General features: G+C 47.7%; 1 protein-coding gene across 5 annotated transcripts; it reads right to left on the bottom strand.

Moving 5' to 3' along the window:
- Nucleotides 1–12,366: 12,366 nt before the first annotated feature.
- LOC123147556 (polyadenylate-binding protein-interacting protein 11) lies at nucleotides 12,367–19,805 on the bottom strand. Of its 5 annotated transcripts, none has more exons than XM_044566829.1 (10): nucleotides 18,976–19,800; nucleotides 18,731–18,859; nucleotides 14,975–15,019; nucleotides 14,833–14,905; nucleotides 14,648–14,760; nucleotides 14,481–14,540; nucleotides 14,352–14,390; nucleotides 14,160–14,228; nucleotides 12,892–12,953; nucleotides 12,367–12,795 (listed from the first exon to the last, which is right to left on the bottom strand). In XM_044566829.1, exons 1-10 carry the CDS (start codon nucleotides 19,285–19,287, stop codon nucleotides 12,738–12,740), a joined length of 960 nt encoding a protein of 319 aa, XP_044422764.1. In that variant the 5' UTR covers nucleotides 19,288–19,800; the 3' UTR covers nucleotides 12,367–12,737. The 5 variants fall into 5 exon arrangements, with proteins under 5 accessions (XP_044422764.1, XP_044422762.1, XP_044422763.1 ...); XM_044566827.1 differs by having other exon boundaries at nucleotides 14,352–14,399; nucleotides 18,976–19,795; XM_044566828.1 differs by having other exon boundaries at nucleotides 14,352–14,399; nucleotides 14,984–15,019; nucleotides 18,976–19,795.
- Between the last annotated feature and the right edge of the window lie 179 nt (nucleotides 19,806–19,984).

Genomic DNA, 19,984 nt, shown 5'->3' with positions numbered 1-19,984 from the left:
GCAGGAATTAAGCTTGGGGATGCTTGATACGTCTCCAGCGTATCTATAATTTTTTATTGTTCCATGCTATTATATTATCTATTTTGGATGTTTAACGGGCTTTATTATACACTTTTATATTATTTTTTGGACTAACCTATTAATCGAAGGCCCAGTGTAAATTGCTGTTTTTTGCCTATTTTAGTGTTTCGCAGAAAAGAAATATCAAACGAAATCCAAACGGAATGAAACCCTCGCGAGGATCTTTTTTGGAAAAAACACACTCCAGGAGACTTGGGGTGGAGGTCAAGGAAGCAACGATGCGGCCACGAGGTAGGGCGGCGTGCCCCCACCCTTGTGGGCCCCTCGTAGCTCCACCGACCTACTTATTTCGCCTATATATACTCTTATACCCTGAAAACATCCAGGGGAGCCACGAAACCACTTTTCCACTGCCGCAACCTTATGTACCCGTGAGATCCCATCTGGGAACCTTTTCTGGCGATCTGCCGGAGGGGGATTCGATCACGGAGGGCTTCTACATCAACACCCTAGCCTCTCTGATGATGTGTGAGTAGTTTACCACAGACCTTTGGGTCCATAGTTATTAGCTAGATGGTTTTTTCTCTCTCTTTGGATCTCAATACAAAGTTCTCCTCGATGTTCTTGGAGATCTATTCGATGTAATTCTTTTTGTGGTGTGTTTGCCGAGTGTAACGCCCGGGTAATCAAGCTACAGTAAATCCACGCTAATAGTGCCACGTAACCATGGTTACTATTGCTAATCTACCGTTAGTTCAAAACCGAGTCAAATTCAAATTTAAAATAAAGTTAAATAATAAAAGTTTTCAAAAATTAAAACAAAATTGTTTGGGCGGTGCCATAATTTGCATATGTAATTATGATGTAATAAACACATATTTATAAAGTGCGTAAGTATTTTAAAATGAACTAAAACAGTAACAGAAAATAAAGAAAAGGAAAATACAAAACAGGAAACAAAATAACAAAACAAAATAAAAAAAGGAGAGAACCCCCCCCCCCGGCTCCCCAAGGGCCTTGGCCCACTGGCCCAGCTGGAGGGCAGGCCCAAACCGGCCCAGCCGGCCACTCCCCCCACTCCCCTTATCCACTCCCCTCCAGAACCCGAACCGCCACCGACACCCCACTCCTTCCCCGCAAAATATCTTCCTCCCCCCTCTCTCCCGATTGGATCGGGAGGAGACTGCCGCCCCGGGCCAGCGTGCACCGCCCCACGCCCGGACTCCGTCGCCCGACGCCACCTCGCCGGCCTGCCTCCACTTCCTCGCCGGCCTGCTTCCTCCCCCGCCGCCCGGTCGTCACCGTCGACCACCCCGAGCCCCTCTGCCCTGACCCTACGGCCCTAGTGAGCCTCGCCCCTCTCCCCTTTGCCTCCCTATGGCAAGCCGCATCGTCGCGCCCGAGCTCGCGCATGCTCCGCCGCGCCCTCCTCCCACGCCGTGCGCGTCCTGCACTCGCACTCATGGCACCCCACCCGCACGAACCCCGCCGCGCTCACCAGCCCTTCCTGCTGCCTTGCTGCAGCTGCTGCTGTATGCCGCCGCCTGCGTGCTGCTTCTCCTGCGCGCGGCACGCCGCGCCTCTTCTCCCTCCCCGCAGCGCCGTCCACACGGCCCCGTCCGCTCCCTTCTCCCCCGCTCGCACTTGCCCGTGGCCACTGCCCCTTTGCCTCATCCGCGCGCACGCGCCCCGCCGAACGCCGCCGTCCATGTCCCCGCTTCGCCGCGACACTTGCCGAGCACCGTCATCGCGCCCACCGTCCACCCCGCGCGCGCTCGCCGCCGCACCGCCCAGCGGCTTCCCCTACCGTCTTGCCCTGCTCCGTTCCCTCCTGCGCCGCTCCTCGCCTTGCCGCACCAGCCACGCGGCCCCGCAACAACACCCAACGCTCCTCCCCGCGGCCGCCTCTCCACCGGCCACGGCCAGCGCACCCCGCTCCGGCCATGGCCTCGCTGTGGCCACCGCTCCCCTGCTCCGGCCCCTGTCGGGTCCGCCCGCACCTGGGCATGCGCCCGATAGCCCAGCGCCCGCCAAGAAACCCCCTGGCCCAATGACAAATGGGGCCCGGCCCTAGAATGTTAATAATAATAATAATAATAATAATAAAGGTTTTAAAAATGAATAATTAATAAAATAATAATTAATTAATTAACTTAATTAATCTTGATTAATTAACTAAACAATTAATTAAACTAATTAATCATGATTAATATTAACCAAATAACTAATTAAACTAACTGCTGTTAGTTAATTAACTAGTCAATGACAGTGGGGCCCACCCCCTAATTAATCCTGATTAGGTTAATTAAACTGGATAATTAAATGTGTCACTGATAGGTGGGACCCACTTGTCAGGTTGACCAGGTTAACTGCTGATGTCATGCTGACGTCAGCAAACACTATTCTGGATAATGTTGATTTAATTAATTAAATAAATCCTAAAAATGATTTAAATCTTTTAAAATTAATATAAAGTAAACCGTAGCTCGGATGGAAAAACTTTGTACATGAAAGTTGCTCGGAACGACGAGACGAATCCGGATACGCAGCCCGTTCGTCCGCCACACATCCCTAGCATAGCAAACATGCAACTTTTCCCCTCCGGTTCATCTGTCCGAAAACGTGAAACACCGGGAATACTTTCCCGGATGTTTTCCCCCTTCACCGGTACCACCTCGTACCGCGTTAGGGCACACCTAGCATCACGCTTTGTCATGTCATGCATCGTCATATTTTTGTTTGCATTGTATTTATTGTTTCTTCCCCCTTTTCTCTCGCTAGACACCGAGACCGACGCCACTGCTACCCAGTACGACCACGGTGTTGACGACCCCTCTCTCTTGCCAGAGCAACCAGGCAAGCCCCCCCCCCCTTGATCACCAGATATCGCCTACTCTTCTCTATACTGCTTGCATTAGAGTAGTGTAGCATGTTACTGCTTCCGTTAATCCTATCCTGATGCATAGCCTGTCCTTGCTACTACTGTTGTTACCTTTACCTGCAATCCTAATGCTTAGTATAGGATGCTAGTTTATCATCAGTGGCCCTACATTCTTGTCCGTCTGCCATGCTATACTATCGGGACATGATCATCACGGGTATATGCTTATACATATATACATGCTATACAGGTGGTGACTAAAGTCGGGTCGGCTCGTAGGAGTACCCACGAGTGATTCCGATGTTGGGGGATGAAGGGGCAGGTGGCTCCATCCCGGTAGAGGTGGGCCTAGGTTCCCGACGGTCCCCGACTGTTACTTTATGGCGGAGCGACAGGGTAGGTTGAGACCACCTAGGAGAGAGGTGGGCCTGGCCCTGGTCGGCATTCGCGGATACTTAACATGCTTAACGAGATCTTGGTATTTGATCTGAGTCTGGCTACTGGCCTATACGCACTAACCAACTACACGGGAACAGTTACGGGCACTCGACGTCGTGGTATCAGCCGAAGCCTTCGTGACGTCAGCGACTGAGCGACGCGCGCCGGGTTGGACCATGTAATGCAACTTCCTTTGTAATGGAGGTTGCTAGGTCTGCTCTCCGGCCGCGTTCGCAACGTGCAGGTGTGCAAAGAGCGATGGGCCCAGACCCCTGCGCCATAGGATTTAGACCGGCGTGCTGACCTCTTTGTTGTGCCTAGGTAGGGCTGCGACGTGTTGATCTTCCGAGGCCGGGCATGACCCAGAAAAGTGTGTCCGGACAAAGGGGGTCGAGCGTGTTGGGAAATGTGGTGCACCCCTGCAGGGAAGTTAATCTATTCTAATAGTCGTGATCTTCGGTAACAGGACAACTTGGAGTTGTACCTTGACCTTATGACAACTAGAACCGGATACTTAATAAAACACACCCTTCCAAGTGCCAGATACAACCCGGTGGTCGCTCTCTAATAGGGCGACGAGGAGAGGACCGCCGGGTAGGATTATGCTACACGATGCTACTTGGTGAACTTACCATCTACTCTCTTCTCCGGCTGCAAGATGGAGGTTACCAAAGCGTACTCTTCGAAAGGACTAGTTATCCCCCTCTTATTCTGGCATTCTGTAGTTCAGTCCACATATGATACCATTAATCCATTTGATACCAATGCATACATATGTAGTGTAGCTCCTTGCTTGCGAGTACTTTGGATGAGTACTCACGGTTGCTTTGCTCCCTCTTTTCCCCTTTTCTATACTCGATTGATGCGACCAGACGATGGAGCCCAGGAGCCAGACACCACTGTCGACGACTACTACTACTACTCGGGAGGTGCCTACTACTACGTGCAGCCCGCTGACGACGACCAGGAGTAGTTTAGGAGGATCCCAAACAGGAGGCATGCGCCTCTTTCGATCTGTATCCCAGTTTGTGCTCGCCTTCTTAAGGCAACTTGTTTAGCTTATGTCTGTACTCTGATATTGTTGCTTCCGCTGACTCGTCTATGATCGAGCTCTTGTATTCGAGCCCTCGAGGCCCCTGTATTGTAATATGATGCTTGTATGGCTTATTTTATTTGTAGAGTTGTGTTGTGATATATTCCCGTGAGTCCCTGATCTTGATCGTACACGATTGCGTGTATGATTAGTGTATGATTGAATCGGGGGCGTCACACCGAGATCCGATGAATTGTGGGTTTATGATCAAGTTTATCTATGAACAATATTTGATTCTTCTCTGAATTCCTATATGCATGATTTGATATCTTTGCAAGTCTCTTCGAATTATCAGTTTGGTTTGGCCTAATAGATTGATCTTTCTTGCAATGGGAGAAGTGCTTAGCTTTGGGTTCAATCTTGCGGTGTCCTTTCCCAGTGACAGTAGGGGCAGCAAGGCACGTATTGTATTGTTGCCATCGAGGATAAAAGGATGGGGTTTGTATCATATTGCTTGAGTTTATCCATCTATATCATGTCATCTTGCCTAATGCGTTACTCTGTTCTTATGAACTTAATACTCTAGATGCATGCTGGATAGCGATCGATGTGTGGAGTAATAGTAGTAGATGCAGAATCGTTTCGGTCTACTTGACACGGACGTGATGCCTATGTTTATGATCATGCCTAGATATTCTCATAATTATGCGCTTTTCTATCAATTGCTCAGCAGTAATTTGTTCACCCACCGTAATATATGCTATCTTGAGAGAAACCACTAGTGAAACCTATGGCCCTCGGGTCTACTTTACATCATATAAGTTTCGGATCTACAATTCTAGTTTACTATTTATTTTGCAATCTTTATTTTCAATCTATACAACAAAAATACCAAAAATATTTATCTTATTATCTTTATCAGGTCTCACTTTTGCAAGTGACCGTGAAGGGATTGACAACCCCTTTATCGCGTTGGTTGCAAGGTTCTTATTTGTTTGTGCAGGTACTAGGCGATTTGCGTGTAATCTCCTACTGAATTGATACCTTGGTTCTCAAAAACTGAGAGAAATACTTGCGCTACTTTGCTGCATCACCCTTTTCTCTTCAAGGGAAAACCAACGTATGCTCAAGAGGTAGCATGCATCATCCCGCAACTAACTCATTAGTCACATTGCTTGCAAGGCTTATCATGATGTGCATTACTGAGAGGGCCCAGAGATACCTCTCCGATACTCGGAGTGACAAATCCTAATCTCGATCTATCCCAACCCAACAAACACCTTCGAAGATACCTGTAGAGCATGTTTATAATCATCCAGTTATGTTGTGACGTTTGATAGCACACAAGGTATTCATCCGGTATCCGGGAGTTGTATAAGCTCATAGTCAAAGGAATATGTATATGACATGAAGAAAGCTATAGCAATAAAACTGAACGATCAACATGCTAAGCTAACGGATGGGTCTTGTCCATGACATCATTCTTCTAATGATGTGATCGCGTTCATCAAATGATAACACATGTCTATGGTTAGGAAACTTAACCATCTTTGATTAACGAGCTACTCTAGTAGAGGCTTACTAGGGACACTGTGCTTTGTCTATGTATCCACACATGTATCAAGTTTCTGGTTAATACAATTCTAGCATGAATAATAAACATTTATCATGATATAAGGAAATATAAATAACAACTTTATTATTGCCTCTAGGGCATATTTCCTTCAACAGATGCAGGAGCCGGCCATCCAACACTGCTCGCATACATTTCAACAACTTTTTGAAGTAACCGGATGAAATTCGTGCAAACACGGTGGATTTCATATAAACGAGACGACATTCATGCAAAAAAGGTGGATTTTCATTACATTTTGAACATTTAGAACAAAAAAGTGTTCCGACCCTGAACATATTCTACGGTGGCGTTTGTCGCCCACTTCCTTCGTATTTCGCATCAGCGACCGCATCCTCCATCTGTCGTCTCCATGAGCGGCGACGGGGTTCAAGACCCGTGAACTTGAGGTGCAGTCTCCGGCTAGGAAGATTAGAACATGGGATGTGGACCGGCCCACTAGGGACACAATGCCATGCCACCTCCCATGTCGTACTCATCCTTGAAGGACTCCACCACCTGTCCACCTTCCACGTGCGCCCCCAATAGTTGGACGCGGCGTGTAGGACACGCAGTTGGCGGTCGCGGCCGCGGCCGCCTGCGCCGGAACTTCCCTGCGAGCGGTGCGCATGGCCTCGTAGAGCGTGCACTGCTCCACAACAAAGTTAGGGTTCGCCACGGGCATGGCAGCCACAGCCACCTCGCTTGCGCGCTCACCGTAGATTTGGCCCTCCGCCGATCGGTGCTTCTCGAGGGGGACCATGTTGTACCTCTGCTCCTCCTGCGCGTATCGGAATGCCGACATGGGAGCTGGCGTAGGCTGCTCCTCCTCCACCATGGTGGCGTCATAGTGCGCCTGCGCCTGCTCCATGGTCAGGCCGACATGCACCGGCACGGGGTCTGGTGGCGTGTCGTCGTCGGAGACCTTAGGCGAGCTGGCCGGCATGCCCTGCTCGATCCGCCTGGCATGGCGGGACTGCTAGGCGGCTGCAAGGGCAACCACCTCGTGCTTCATCTCCATGACAAGCTATACGACATAGCGTTCCGGCTGCGGGCATGGTGGATGTGGTGCAAGGAAGGAGAATGAGTTATGTTTTGGAGTCTAGCCGGGTGGGCCGCCTTTAAATAGCAGATTCCGGTGAGGCCAAGCGTCGGGTGCGTCAATACACGTTGCCGGAGTTTGTTCCTTGGCCGACGAGCCTACTTAATGGCGGCATACGGACAACCGGGCATTGAACCGGTGTGGAAGATATCCGTCTCATCTCGTAGAACATACGTCTATCTGGTACTGAACAAGCGCAGACAACGGGGACACGGCGCGGGCAGTGCTCTTGGCCACCATGCCGCTTCATTGTCGGCGCCAATGAGAGGTCGCATCCGCTCTAGACATGCGGCAATGCCGAGTGGCCGCTTTACAGCGGCATGAATGTGGGCGGCTGGAAGAGGGTTTTTGGTGGGTCGGGTAGTTAGGAGCAAGCGTGGCAGTGGTCCGAAGACCCACAAAGCCCCCACCCGGCCACCCCCAACCCCAAACTTTGTCTTTGGTTTATGGAAAGTAGTGTGTCCGGACCGTTTGGCAGATCAATACAGACCCACGTTGATGATTTTTTTGATCCGAAGATACGCAGACGGTTTGAGAATCCGCGTTGAAAATGCCATCTGGTTTGGAGACATGGGCAACCGGGACTCGACATGAGTTATCCATGGCAGCTGGATCGGTGTTTAGAGCGCACACATGCATCCGTAGATCACAAATATGCGTCTGGTGACTGGGGACGGATGAGACCAGGAAAGGATCGAGACTGGTGATGTGTCGGTCGGTTCATGCACATGCATGCGGACAGATCTAGGATTTATCTAGTCCAGCTCCGAAACTAACCTGTTCACGACATAAGTATTAGTCGCGTTTGGCGTGATGGAAATCGGACAAAAGATATAGAGATTCCTTGGACAAAAATGTACTCCTGCTACTTATGCGTCGCAGGTGCCGCGCGCCTGGCGGCCATGCATGCACCTACCACACAGTTCGTCCAAGAACGCCAAAGGTTCGCACATAGAATGGGTGAGAGAGAGCCGCGCGTGTGTGTTAGTGGGTAACATCGCTGTCAGTGTCCAAAGTCCAATCCATGGCGATAAAGCTTGTTAGCTTTAGGACTGATGAATCGCCTCCTAGCTGCCTAATTGGAATCCGATGGTGCGCCTTTTGTACATGGGTCGCAAGTCGCAAGTACTCAAAGCCATGCGATGAACTAACGGAACATGTAATCTGTTCCACAAATCCAACTCGTCTTTCCATAATTACAACTACTACGTACGTACAGAGACGAATTGATCAGGTGGTTTGTGAAGCTATGTGCATACAAGTATTTTTCTTTCTTTCGCGAATTCATATGTACTACGTATTTATGTACACAAGACTGCTTGCACACCATGGGTGGCTAGCCTGCCAATGCCAAGTAGGACGCGGACGCTGGTGACCACGTCCACCGACCGGCGACGCAGCCGTCCAGGATGGCACGGCCGATGCCGGCGTCGGCGTCCCCGCCGCTGGTATCCCTACCAGTGGCTTCATGCAGAGCGCGCAACTCGCTGGCGAGCATCCGCACGGCGACCCGCTGGCCGGGCACCGGCAGCGCCATCGGCATAATCCACGGGCACGGATGCACCGCCGCGCTCCTCGGCCTCGCCGCCATGTCGTCCTTGGACGCGCAGCTCCCCATGTGATGTATATCTACCTCTTCACGGAACAAACAAGGAAAGTGGTGTATGCACACTTGTACCAGACGCACTCGCATATATATGTGCCGTCGAGCGAGACGATGAAGGAATTGAAGCCGGCCTCCATGCATGCATGTGCACAAGCAAACTCAAGAAGCAACCGAATCCATGGCGTTGGACAAGCGTCAAGAGAATGGCTACGCTACGCGTGATCGATCGAATGGGTGGAGACGGCAAGAAACACAAGCACTAGCAGCTATAGGGTGATGATTATTATGTCGTTCATACCAGCTTTCGCTAGCTGGTTTAATTTGGATCATGCTAATAATGCATCCATGTTGTTGCTCGTTGCTTGCCTTGCTTCCGATCCATCGGTTCCTTTTGCGCATAGCAACTTAGAATTGTTGTTGTGTGCAAGCAACGCTCCCGGCCGTTCGGACTACATATCAACACCAAGATATATATCGAGATTTTCTTTCCCTTGGCAACTACTCCCTTCATCCATGAAAATGTACCTCCAACTTTGTTGAAAAATCAAACTTTTTTATATTTGACTGTATTTATACAATAATACACCAACATTTATGCTATCAAGTTAGTAGCACTAGATTCATGATAAACATATTTTCATTATACTCCTATTTAATTTCACAAGCACTGATATACTTTTGTACAAACTCGATCAAACTTTGAGATAGTTTGATCCGAAGTACACACTTTCAAGGATGGAGGGAGTAGTAGTCCTAAACATCTCTGTAAATAAATGTAAGACCGTTTAAATCACTAGAGTATCTTGTTGCATGCAACCATATAACACATGGGTTGTTGCTTAATTGAACAAGGAGGTTACCCGTGGCAGAGCAAAAACAGAGGGCCTTCTATGCCGCGCCAGCATCATGTCAGCTTCCACGTGACCAAACCGTCCTCTAAAACGGGATCGAAACTTGTTACTTTGAGCTAGCCAACATACGCATATGCACGCAGGTGCGGAGCAGTGAGAGGAGCGGTAGCCAGACAGGCAGGCCGAGGAGGCTGTCGCGCACGTACTGGTACTACAACTAGGAACGTAGGCGTGGTCCAGCTGATGTGGTGACGCGCGCATGGCGCCCTCGTACGCTTCTCATCAAGGCTTGTTGAACCCCGTACAGCTGACAAGACAAGAATCCAACGGCCATGCAGCTAGCAGCCTGTGTACGTAACCAACCAGGGAAGTGCCAGGCCAGGGGGACAACACCAACTGTTGCATACAGCTGTGCCAATACTGTGGGGCTGCAGTATTCTAGACTGGATGGACCTGCCAAGACTACACAAACTTATACACATAGTAATTGTTATTTTACTTTTTATTTTACAAAAAACTATCATTCTATTCATCATTACTCGTGTCAGTACAACGAACATAAAAAAATAAAAATTACACCCAATCCATAGACCACTAAAGCGAACCGAAGACGCGCCGCCGTCAACACCCTTGTCTCGCTGGAGCTGAGCAAAACTTGTTGTAGTAGACAGTCGGGAAGTCGTCGTGCTAAGACCTCGTAGAACCAGCACACCAGAATAGCAACCATCCCGATGAAGAGAAGCGTAGATCGAAAGAATCTAACCTGAAGACATACAAACATAGACACACAAAGATTAAATTCGAGCGGATCCACCACAGATAACCACCGACCGAATCCCACCAGATTCGCCAGAAACACACCTTCACACATCCTCCAACGACTCTAGTCGCGCTGTCGGGATGGAAGCTAGGCAGGAAGAACCTTTTTCCATCTTGGAAAAAGAGTCATGGGACGAAGGGAGTGCCATTTTTCTGGCTGATTACGCAGTTGGGAAAAGAGTTAGACGCGGAAGAAACTGTTTCCAAAGAATTATGTAGTCTTCCCGCAGAAAAAAAAAAGAATTATGTGGTCTGACCCAACGATCTTGAGATGAGACCTATGCGTCATCTGGCGGGCGGCGTCACGTCGCAGCTGGTATGGACGATATACGCGAGCAGGGCTCACGCATGGGCATGAGGCGGCCACGCTGGCGTGCACTGTAGCTGAATCTGCATGCTCCGATTCCCTTCCGTGCAAAACAGCAAGCACACTGTGCACGCGGACGAGACTTTTGACAAAATCTTCACACCAAGTTATCCAGCTACTAGTACTACTCACCGATGATCAAGGGACGGATAGTGGATAGAGGAGGAAGAGCCGCGCCCGCCCGCACGGCGTCCGGTGGCGGGCGACACGCGGCGTGCTCGCGCAGCACAACACCGCTGATGCACGTCTCTCGCCGTTGGATCATCATCCAGTTGTCTTTGCCGCCCTTTTTTCTGTTCGGCCGTCGGTCGGAGACGACAGGCGGCGCGAAAGGATGGAGCCGTCGCGAATTTTTGCAGCCTGGGAGATGCGTGCTGGGTTTGCGCTGCGCCGATGTGAAATCCCGTTGTCGGGATTTGTTTTCGCGAAGAGAGTTTTAGAGGTTTCGTTCGAGCCTGGGGCCGGAGCTACAGCCCGCGTAGCATAGAGAGACAGGGGAACGGATTATTGGTAAATTATTGAGCAGATCTGGCGCGTGGGATGATGATCATGTCCGCGTGTCGTCCGCCCGCCCTCCTTGGTCCCGGCTCCTGTAGGCTGTAGCAGCGTAGATAGATGGACGCTTTTTTTTTTGAGTCTGCGTAGATAGATGGACGCGATGGCCCCTCGACCGACCCGTAGGCGTCGAACTGTCGCGGTCGGTCGCCTTTTTCCTGGCGCCCCAGCCCATTTCCGGCCGTCCGGTCCCTCCTGCCTGCATACGCATCGCACGCGCCGGCACGCGCTTGGTACCCTCCCGTGGCCCGTGGCAGGCAGGATCCACCTCACATATCGGGACCGGCACAAAGGCTCGGCTCACTGCACGTACTATACTGCAGCCGATGAGATGAAATGAGATGGAGATGCACACACGGCCCGCGTAGTTCTGTACCGCTGTTCGCTCGTGCGTGGTGGCAGACAACAACAATGGGTGGCCCGGCCGATGGAACCTGACAAGGGCACAAGCACGGAAGAGTGCACGCAATGTGCAAGGAACATCTCACTGGCATGCTTTATGGACAACGTTATACACGATGAGAAAAGTGAACCAACTTTTCTTGGTTAAACTTGTAGCTCTAGGTAAACTTTTTCCATTTTGAGGGAAGCTCTAGGTAAACTTAAACTCGCGGGCTACCCACACCACAAGCAACAAAAATGGATTCTACTAGTATTCCATGGCAAAAAGACAGACCTTAAACGTTCCAGCAAATAACAATTTCTGAGCGGTTGCCATAGCTGATCAAAAGTAAATAAAACCTAAGATGAATACTACGACGCGTTTGGTTGGGCGGGAAAATGCCTCTCCCAATTACAGCGCTTTTGGAAACAGTAGCAGCGTTTTGGTTCCGACATTCTGTTTTCTGTCAGATACAACGCTTCACATCCACAAAAACCGTCGTATCCCAGCCGGAAACGCCTCCTTCCCTTATGTGCATTGGCTCCAGTTTCAGAAGTTACTAATAACATGCAATTTATACAACGAGCATATTTACAGAGCAACCCAAGGATAATGTTGAACTGCTCGTGTGCAGACTGAATATTGGGAACACGAAGAGCATAAGCATCAGCAAACAAAAATACCAGGGGCACGACAGAATTGGCACAGCATAATGGCAAGTGCTCATCATTTTTCAGGTAAACGACTTGCTGCAACTTTCCAGGTAGTAGCAAACAAGACACCAACAACTGAACAAAGACAAAAGTTCACGAGTTTCGCCTTGCTGCATCAAGGACAAGAGCAACAGGCCCGCTTCTAAGAAGCTCTATGTGCAAAAGGTAAACACCGACCAACCATTTCTAATTTTTCCTTTCCCCTCCTCCGCTCGAGTCTTGATACTTACCGGCGATACAATAAAAAGACACTCGAGCGGATAACTTAGAAGAAAAGACATATCTTAATTTCTCTTTCACATATGTCGATCTCTCTATATATAAGCAGTGCCATTGGCACCTCCTGTACCTACAACTCTAGTTCATCATTGGCCGAGGAGCACGGGGACGAACGGGAGTCTTAGATGGACTCACCCTGAAATATCAGCAAGGCAGCACGTTATTTCCAGAACTAAATAGGCTTTTATTCACAGTTGGGTCAACAAAGTTGAATTAAGACCATGCTTTTTACCTTATTGGCAGGGAACCCAGTATAACACCACTGCAGTTGAGAGCAGCTGTAGCACTTTCAGCCTGAAAATTAAGAAACAAATGAACCTCCAGGCTGAACTTAGTTGTGAAATGAAAAATACCACCACTACTACTATGCCACAAAGGACTAGCCAAGGACATTGCTGTTACAACAGGAAAGAAGTTGCATACACACAAGAACTTCATTTCCCAAAATACCCTGCGTCGAAAGGCCCCAAAATCCAAGAAAATGTAACTAACAGAGCCATTTTTACAGCACACGTATAGCGATTAGAGATTATCCAGAACAACAAACAATGCTGACTAAGATCAAGTTAATGCGCTAAGCACGAGGACAACAAGCAACAGTAGATCTTGCTAACTAATAACTTCTCAATAGAGAGAGTACTTGGGACCACTTCAGGTTTAAAGAAATGATCTTCAGACATCCACCTAAACTGACATGCAATGCTACACATCAGGACATCAGATCATAACTCATAACATAATAGAGTACCAACCATAGTTGTGAGTTTAATAAAGCAAGTAATGTTCAGGAAAAGACTAATATATGTTCCCTCCTTTCCAAATTAGTCGTCGCTGATTTAATACTCCCTCCGATCCATATTACTACTTGTCTTAGATTTCTCTAGATACGGATGTACCTCACACTAAAACATGTCTACACACATCCGTATCTAGACAAATCTAAGACAATATGGATCGGTGGGAGTACAATCTTGTCCTAAATCAGCGACAACTAATTTGGAACAGGGGGGGGGGGGGGGGGGGGGGAGGGGTATTAAACAAAAGGAGAACAGCCACATGTAAACACTCCTTACAGAAATCTAATGTACCCCAATCAAACCATAGTTTTCATTTAAGCACGACTATTTCCCAGCTGTTCTCTGGCTAACTTTATCCATCTGATTAAAGCTAACATGGACATAAGGCCAGTTCATTCCAACTTCTGGCGTTAGTGGTTCGGGAAATTAAGGCTGAAACCCTACGTGACTCGAAACGACAACTAGCCAGAAATCAAATCTGGTCGTAGTGGTAAATGTTTTCTACTATGTGAACAATACAGGAAACCATGATTCAAGCAAACATACGCGAGGCTATGGATGTTCATGATATAATTTGCAGGCAACACTCTTAGCATTATAGGATTCAACCTTCTCACACATGACGAGTAATACTAGAAATACAATAAAAAGGCAATATATTGTGATGATTTGGAAAAATACGAAATGGGCAAGTAATTCTAACCATAACAAACTCCACAAAGGCAATGCGAGTATTATGCTGGTAGTCCCCAAGCAACCTCAGCCGATAGACCTGTCAGGGAGATATTGCAATGAGTGAATGAGCATGTCCCTTGAACTGCATTTTGATTGCAGCACAGCATATATGGAATAAATTATGACAAGGAAAGGAAGTTTGAAGTGACATGTCACCAACCTCTCCACATATTGACTCGAAGAACAGTTTCACATCTGCCTGAGAGACCTGCACCAAGTGCATCAAATAAAATAGAAACATCGGTGCAAAGAGTATAGAGATACAGAGTGCAACGGTAGGCTAGCAAACCTTCTTGTCAATGTTTGTGCAGTAGATGGTCCTTGCACACATCTCACGCTCATCATCAGACTGAAGATAAAGACGAGGCACTTTTTAGACATCAGGCGTACATCCATATAGATAAGTATGAACAGCGATACATAGACAAATATGTGGATTCCAAAACTGTAGCTTACCCTGGGCAGGAACGTTGGATTGACTGGTGCAATTGCAGTTTTTGATGGCAGAACCCTCACAGGATAATATCCGAGCACAGTTCCTGACAGATTTAGAGCAGCCCTTGCACCCTCTGCAATAGTACAGTATATTAATCAATGGACAAATTGACCTAAGCATGTTCAATTATCATTCAACCACTTACCCTCATCAGTAAACTCTATGAAAGCAAAACGAAGAACTGAATTTGGATCCCCACACATGCGGCAGTCCACAACCTTCACAAAAAAAATCAGATTATTCAGTGCTCTCAAAAAGTAAATGTAAACAAAAAACAAAAAGTGTACCTGCCCTACGTTGATAAATAGTGCTGCCAGTTGCTCTTCGGTGACCTAAATGTGAGGAAACATATAACGAATTAGCCTACATATAATTGCAGGTGTGCAACTAGAGGATATAAGACTTGAAAAATGGCTGACACAATGTAACAGTGATAGATAACTAACTGCAAAGGCAACACAAATGAACTCAACAAACTCCACAAGTTAGGCGTAGAAACTTAATCAAATATACAAAGTATCACAGCAGCCAAGTCACAAACAAATAAGTGAATAACTAATTGTGAAGTGTCCAATAGACAAAATTAAACCTATCACCAACAAACCAACATAACATTACAGAGTACATGAGGAAAGACAGATGCAAAAATTATAAAAAAGACACCATATGGGAATAAACATCAGAGGACCAAGTGCAGAAAGTTTAGAGGTTTTCAAAAGAACTCTTGCCAGTGGATACATATGGATGTGTTCTACATAACTGTAGAAAATTATTAAATAATATTACCGCTGTTCTAAAATATAGACGTTTAAGCCTACCAAAACAAACTTATATTTTGGAACGGAGGTAGTACATTAATTTGTAGGCTACACAAAAGAAGACATATTTGTGGCTCCAAAAAAGCAAAGGTTACTCTATTTTGATCTACACATTTCTCTTTTTTGTGTACACCATAACTGAGAAGATATATTGATAAAATTTGTGCATAAATGCTACACGTCTATATGTACATGTATAACTCCACTCCATTAGAACCTTTTGTGGATTCAAGAAACTTTTTTTCTTTCCAAAAAGAGCTCAGTGTAGGGTATGTAATCAAAGGAAAAATGCTCTCAAAGAGCTCTCAAAGAGCCAAAACACTCTTTTAAGGCTGTGTTTGGCATTGCGGTGGATTATCACAATCCTGTTTGCCTCACCTGCTTTAGGCTATTTTTGTGTCTCTCTGACCCGCTTTTGCATATCTTTCTGGCTAATTTCCAACAGCAGATTATAAGGGAAGCAAACGCAACACAGTTGGCAACCACAAACTGACCTAACTCGCCTCATTCTCATAGCGCTGCCAAAAATGAGCTTGCTAAAATACCACGTAATAGTTGCAACATTATGATCCGTCCAGTATTCGAGTAAAATACATGTCAGATATGTTATCACCCTACCAAAACCACTCATCTATTCAACAGAAAATGCGGGTGATGAATCAGAATTGATCTATCAGATAAACCCTCTGGTGGACTACGAATTCCTTTTCCTTCTAAGAAGTTTCTGTATACAAGAAATTTTATTTTATTTCATATAATCATATGCCATCCCATATCTCACTATTAGGCCTGAAGGATCTTCGTGGAGCAGACAAGCAGGCGCTGCCTCCAAACAGTAGCAATCTGCTACATGCACGAGGATTTCTGGAGATCTTTGAATTTTTGAGAAAATTGGAATATTTCTGCAGAACTGCAGCCAAAAGTTCACTAGTCGGCATGTACAGAGGTAGAAAGTTCACTATCACACAAGGCAAAACCAGTGAACATGTCTAGTACATGTCTTAACATGAAAAAAACATGAACACGGCTATTACGAGGTAGAAAGTACGTACTATGTTGTCTGAATAAAGAAAAAAAAAAGGTGCATTTTCCAAATGACTACGCTTGACCCAAAAACGTAACCACCATTATGAGAATATATAGCCAGTGAACTCTTCAGTGCATAACTTACGCACACTACTACTACAATTACAAGGTACTCCCTCTGATCCATATTAATTGTCGCTGATTTAGTACTCATTAAACCAGCGACGAGTAATATGGATCGGAGTACTAAATCAGCGACAATTCATATGGATTGGAGGGAGTAGAAAATTATATGTAAACACTAAGTTACAAGAAACAAGGTGCTTCTTTTCATTGTGGAACAGAGGCACGCCAAAAAGTAAAGATGGTGTGCCTCTTACTTCACAAACAGTATGCATGTCTCTTACAAACATGGCAACTGTATTGTTCTAGAGAATACCTCTTCTAGAAAAAGGTTTCTGAATCCTGGAAACGATACATATATCTAACTGGCATTAATCAACATGCACTAGAACAACTGAGCTCACAAGTAAACCATATCAGCCACCTAGAAGCTTAAATCTTTCTAAGTGCAAATCCCAATCAAGTGTGTACATGTTGCATTTCAACATGTAAATATGAGAAGCATCATGATAACTATGATCTTAAGCATAGATGTAAACAAGATTAAGACTTTTTTGAGAAAGAAATTAGAATAGCATACCAGAACCAAAAAAGACAAAGTACCATCGTGAGCTAATAAGTCAACAAGCATACACAAGGCATCTACTCCCTCCGTTTCTAAATATAACACTTTTTAGATATTTCGATACGGACTACATACGGATGTATATAGACATACTCCCTCCGTCCCAAAATTCTTGTCTTAGATTTGTCTAGATACGGATGTATCTAGTTACATTTTAGTGTTAGATACATCCGTATCTAGACAAATCTAAGACAAGAATTTTGGGACGGAGGGAGTATTTTAGAGTGTAGATTCACTCATTTTGCTCCGTATGTAGTCCATATTGGAATCTCTAAAAGGGTTATATTTAGGAACCAAGGGAGTATCAAATACATCAAAGTAACTTTGCATACCCCTAAAAAAACACCCCTAAAAAAATCAAAGTAACTTTGCATGCCCATTATTGAGATTCATTAAAGCTGGCCCCATCTGTGTTCCACCAGACAGTAAATCTGCATGTATCCACTCTCAAATCTAGCTTTCTTGCATGAATACAGGAATAGGCCTGAGACGTCATTTGTACCAAGCAGTATATAATAGGGCATGGTTTGAATTATTACTGTTCCTTCCAATGATCACTCCATCAAAGGAACATTAAAGCAAGGATCTTAAATAAGGCACTTGCAGGAATACACTGCCCTCCTAAACAGAAATGAATACACACCTACTAGATAAACTGCTACAAGGAACATCAAGGCAATGGCCCATAACGAACACACTACCAGGAATACACTACCTAGGTCTTTCAGAAAAAAGAAGGAACAGACTGCCTACTCAATGAACTGCTAAAGGAGCACGAAAGCAGGGCTCATTAATAAGATACTTCCAGGAATGCACTGCATAGACTAATCCAACAAGAAATCTAATAGCAAACCGATACAGATGGTGCATGCATCAAACCAACCAGACATGCCACGAATAGTCAGTAGAGGTGCATACACTACGTGAAGAAATCAGGAGAATAACCACCCAAAATCGGATAAGAACACAGTAGATGAGTACAGGTTAGCTGCACGTCGCCCAAGCACATAAATGGCAAAATAGTCATGCGACTTTCTAGACTCTATACAAAAGTAATGACCAAGAACTGCAAAACTTACCACAGTGAGAAGTGGCATCCAAATCTATCGAAACAAGAAAAGGATGATCAAAAGGAGCAACCGCTGGCGTATCCAGTATCCACCTGCTCTCAGCCCCATCCCATCTTATGATCTCAACCCTGCTAACGTTTTATCCCATCTGAACAGCACGTGCCCGGCAGAAGTCACACAAGCCGAAATCTAGCTGACCGATCATGACAACCAGTAATAGGAACATAGAAAAATGATACCAAACCAATAAACAGGTGAACAAACTCTGTGCGGTTGCGGAGGTAACGTGAATGTCAGAGTCTAATAAGGGACGGGGGCGAAGGAGGCTCGTCACAGGCAGAATCAACAGTGGAAGGTGCGGGCATGGATCCGTGAGCTGACCTGATGATCGATGTCGGAGACGTAGACCGTCCGGCGGATCACCTCGTCGCGCTGCGCCTGGCTGGTGCGGCTGTTGACCCGCCGCTTGCCGCCGTGGGGGTAGCCGCCGCCGTACCCTCCGAACTTCTTCTGCGCGCAGGAAGGAGCAGATCAGACGAGCACCGGCGACAGAAAGAAACAGAGAGGCCGAACGGCAACACCCCGCGATCGAAAAGGTCAACACAAGGACTCTCGTGTCTCCTTACCCTGCCGCGGCCGTCGGCGGCGGGGAAGCCGACGACCCCGCGGTGGCCCGGCGAGGCGACCGGCGCGAAGCCGGCAGCGGGTGGGCCGTTGGGGTAGTAGCCGGCGTAGGGAGGCGGCGGCATGGGGTGCGCGGCGAGCGAAGGCGGGACGAACTCCTCCGCCATGGGGTTGAGCTTGGAGAGGAGCTCCTCCAGATCCCGCATCTCGCGCTCCCCCGCGTCGCCCCCCTCCGACGAGGCGCGGTACGGCGCGGCGCCGTGGTCGGAGGCGGCGGGGGCGACGTGGTCGGCGGAGGTCTCGACTACGGCCATCCCGAAGGGAAGGAAGAAGCTGCTGCCGGAGGGGGAGAGAGCTCGGTGAGGTTCTGGAAGGTTCGGGGGCGGGAGGCGCGCGGGGGTGGTGGGAGGGGTTATATATAGGCCCGGTGCGGTGCGGAAGTGCGGATCGATCCCCGGAGACGGATCGGAGGCGAGGGGGACAGCCAACCGCGGGGAGGGTGGTTGGTCGTTGCGGCGGGCTAGGAGAGGGAGAGCATGGGGATCGGGGAGGGGGAGGGGGAGGGGACAGCAGCTGCTGCAGCCGACCGGCGCAGGGGGAGAGCAGGGGAAGCCGGCAGGGGGAGGGGGAGGGAGGTGCCTCTGCCTCTGCTTCTCTCTTTCCTCGTTTCTCTCTCCTGGTTGTTACTCGTATCGTGCTGCCTCTTTCTCTCTCTTGCTGCCTCCTTTCCGCTTTGCCTTTTCGGGAGGAGAGGGAAAGTGAGGAGAGAGAGAGAGAGACAGAGCTGCTCCGTTACGGTGAGGCTGAGGCTGAGGCTGAGGCGAGCCGCCCGCCCGCCTGCTGCCTCCTTTTCCTTTGTTCCCTTCTCTCTCCTCCCCCCGTATTCCCCGCCCGCCGGGCTGCGCTTTTGCGGGAAACACCTCCTTGTGCTCGGGAATTTCAGCGCCCTTGGACGCAAAGTATGTCATTTTTGTTTTATGGAACGTCCATCACTATTTCGGCGTTGCTAAT

This window comes from Triticum aestivum, chromosome 7A, assembly GCF_018294505.1.
Source record: "Triticum aestivum cultivar Chinese Spring chromosome 7A, IWGSC CS RefSeq v2.1, whole genome shotgun sequence".
NCBI lineage: Eukaryota > Viridiplantae > Streptophyta > Magnoliopsida > Poales > Poaceae > Triticum > Triticum aestivum.
Note: the sequence above shows the minus strand (reverse complement) of the source record. Positions and strands in the feature narration are given on the sequence as shown.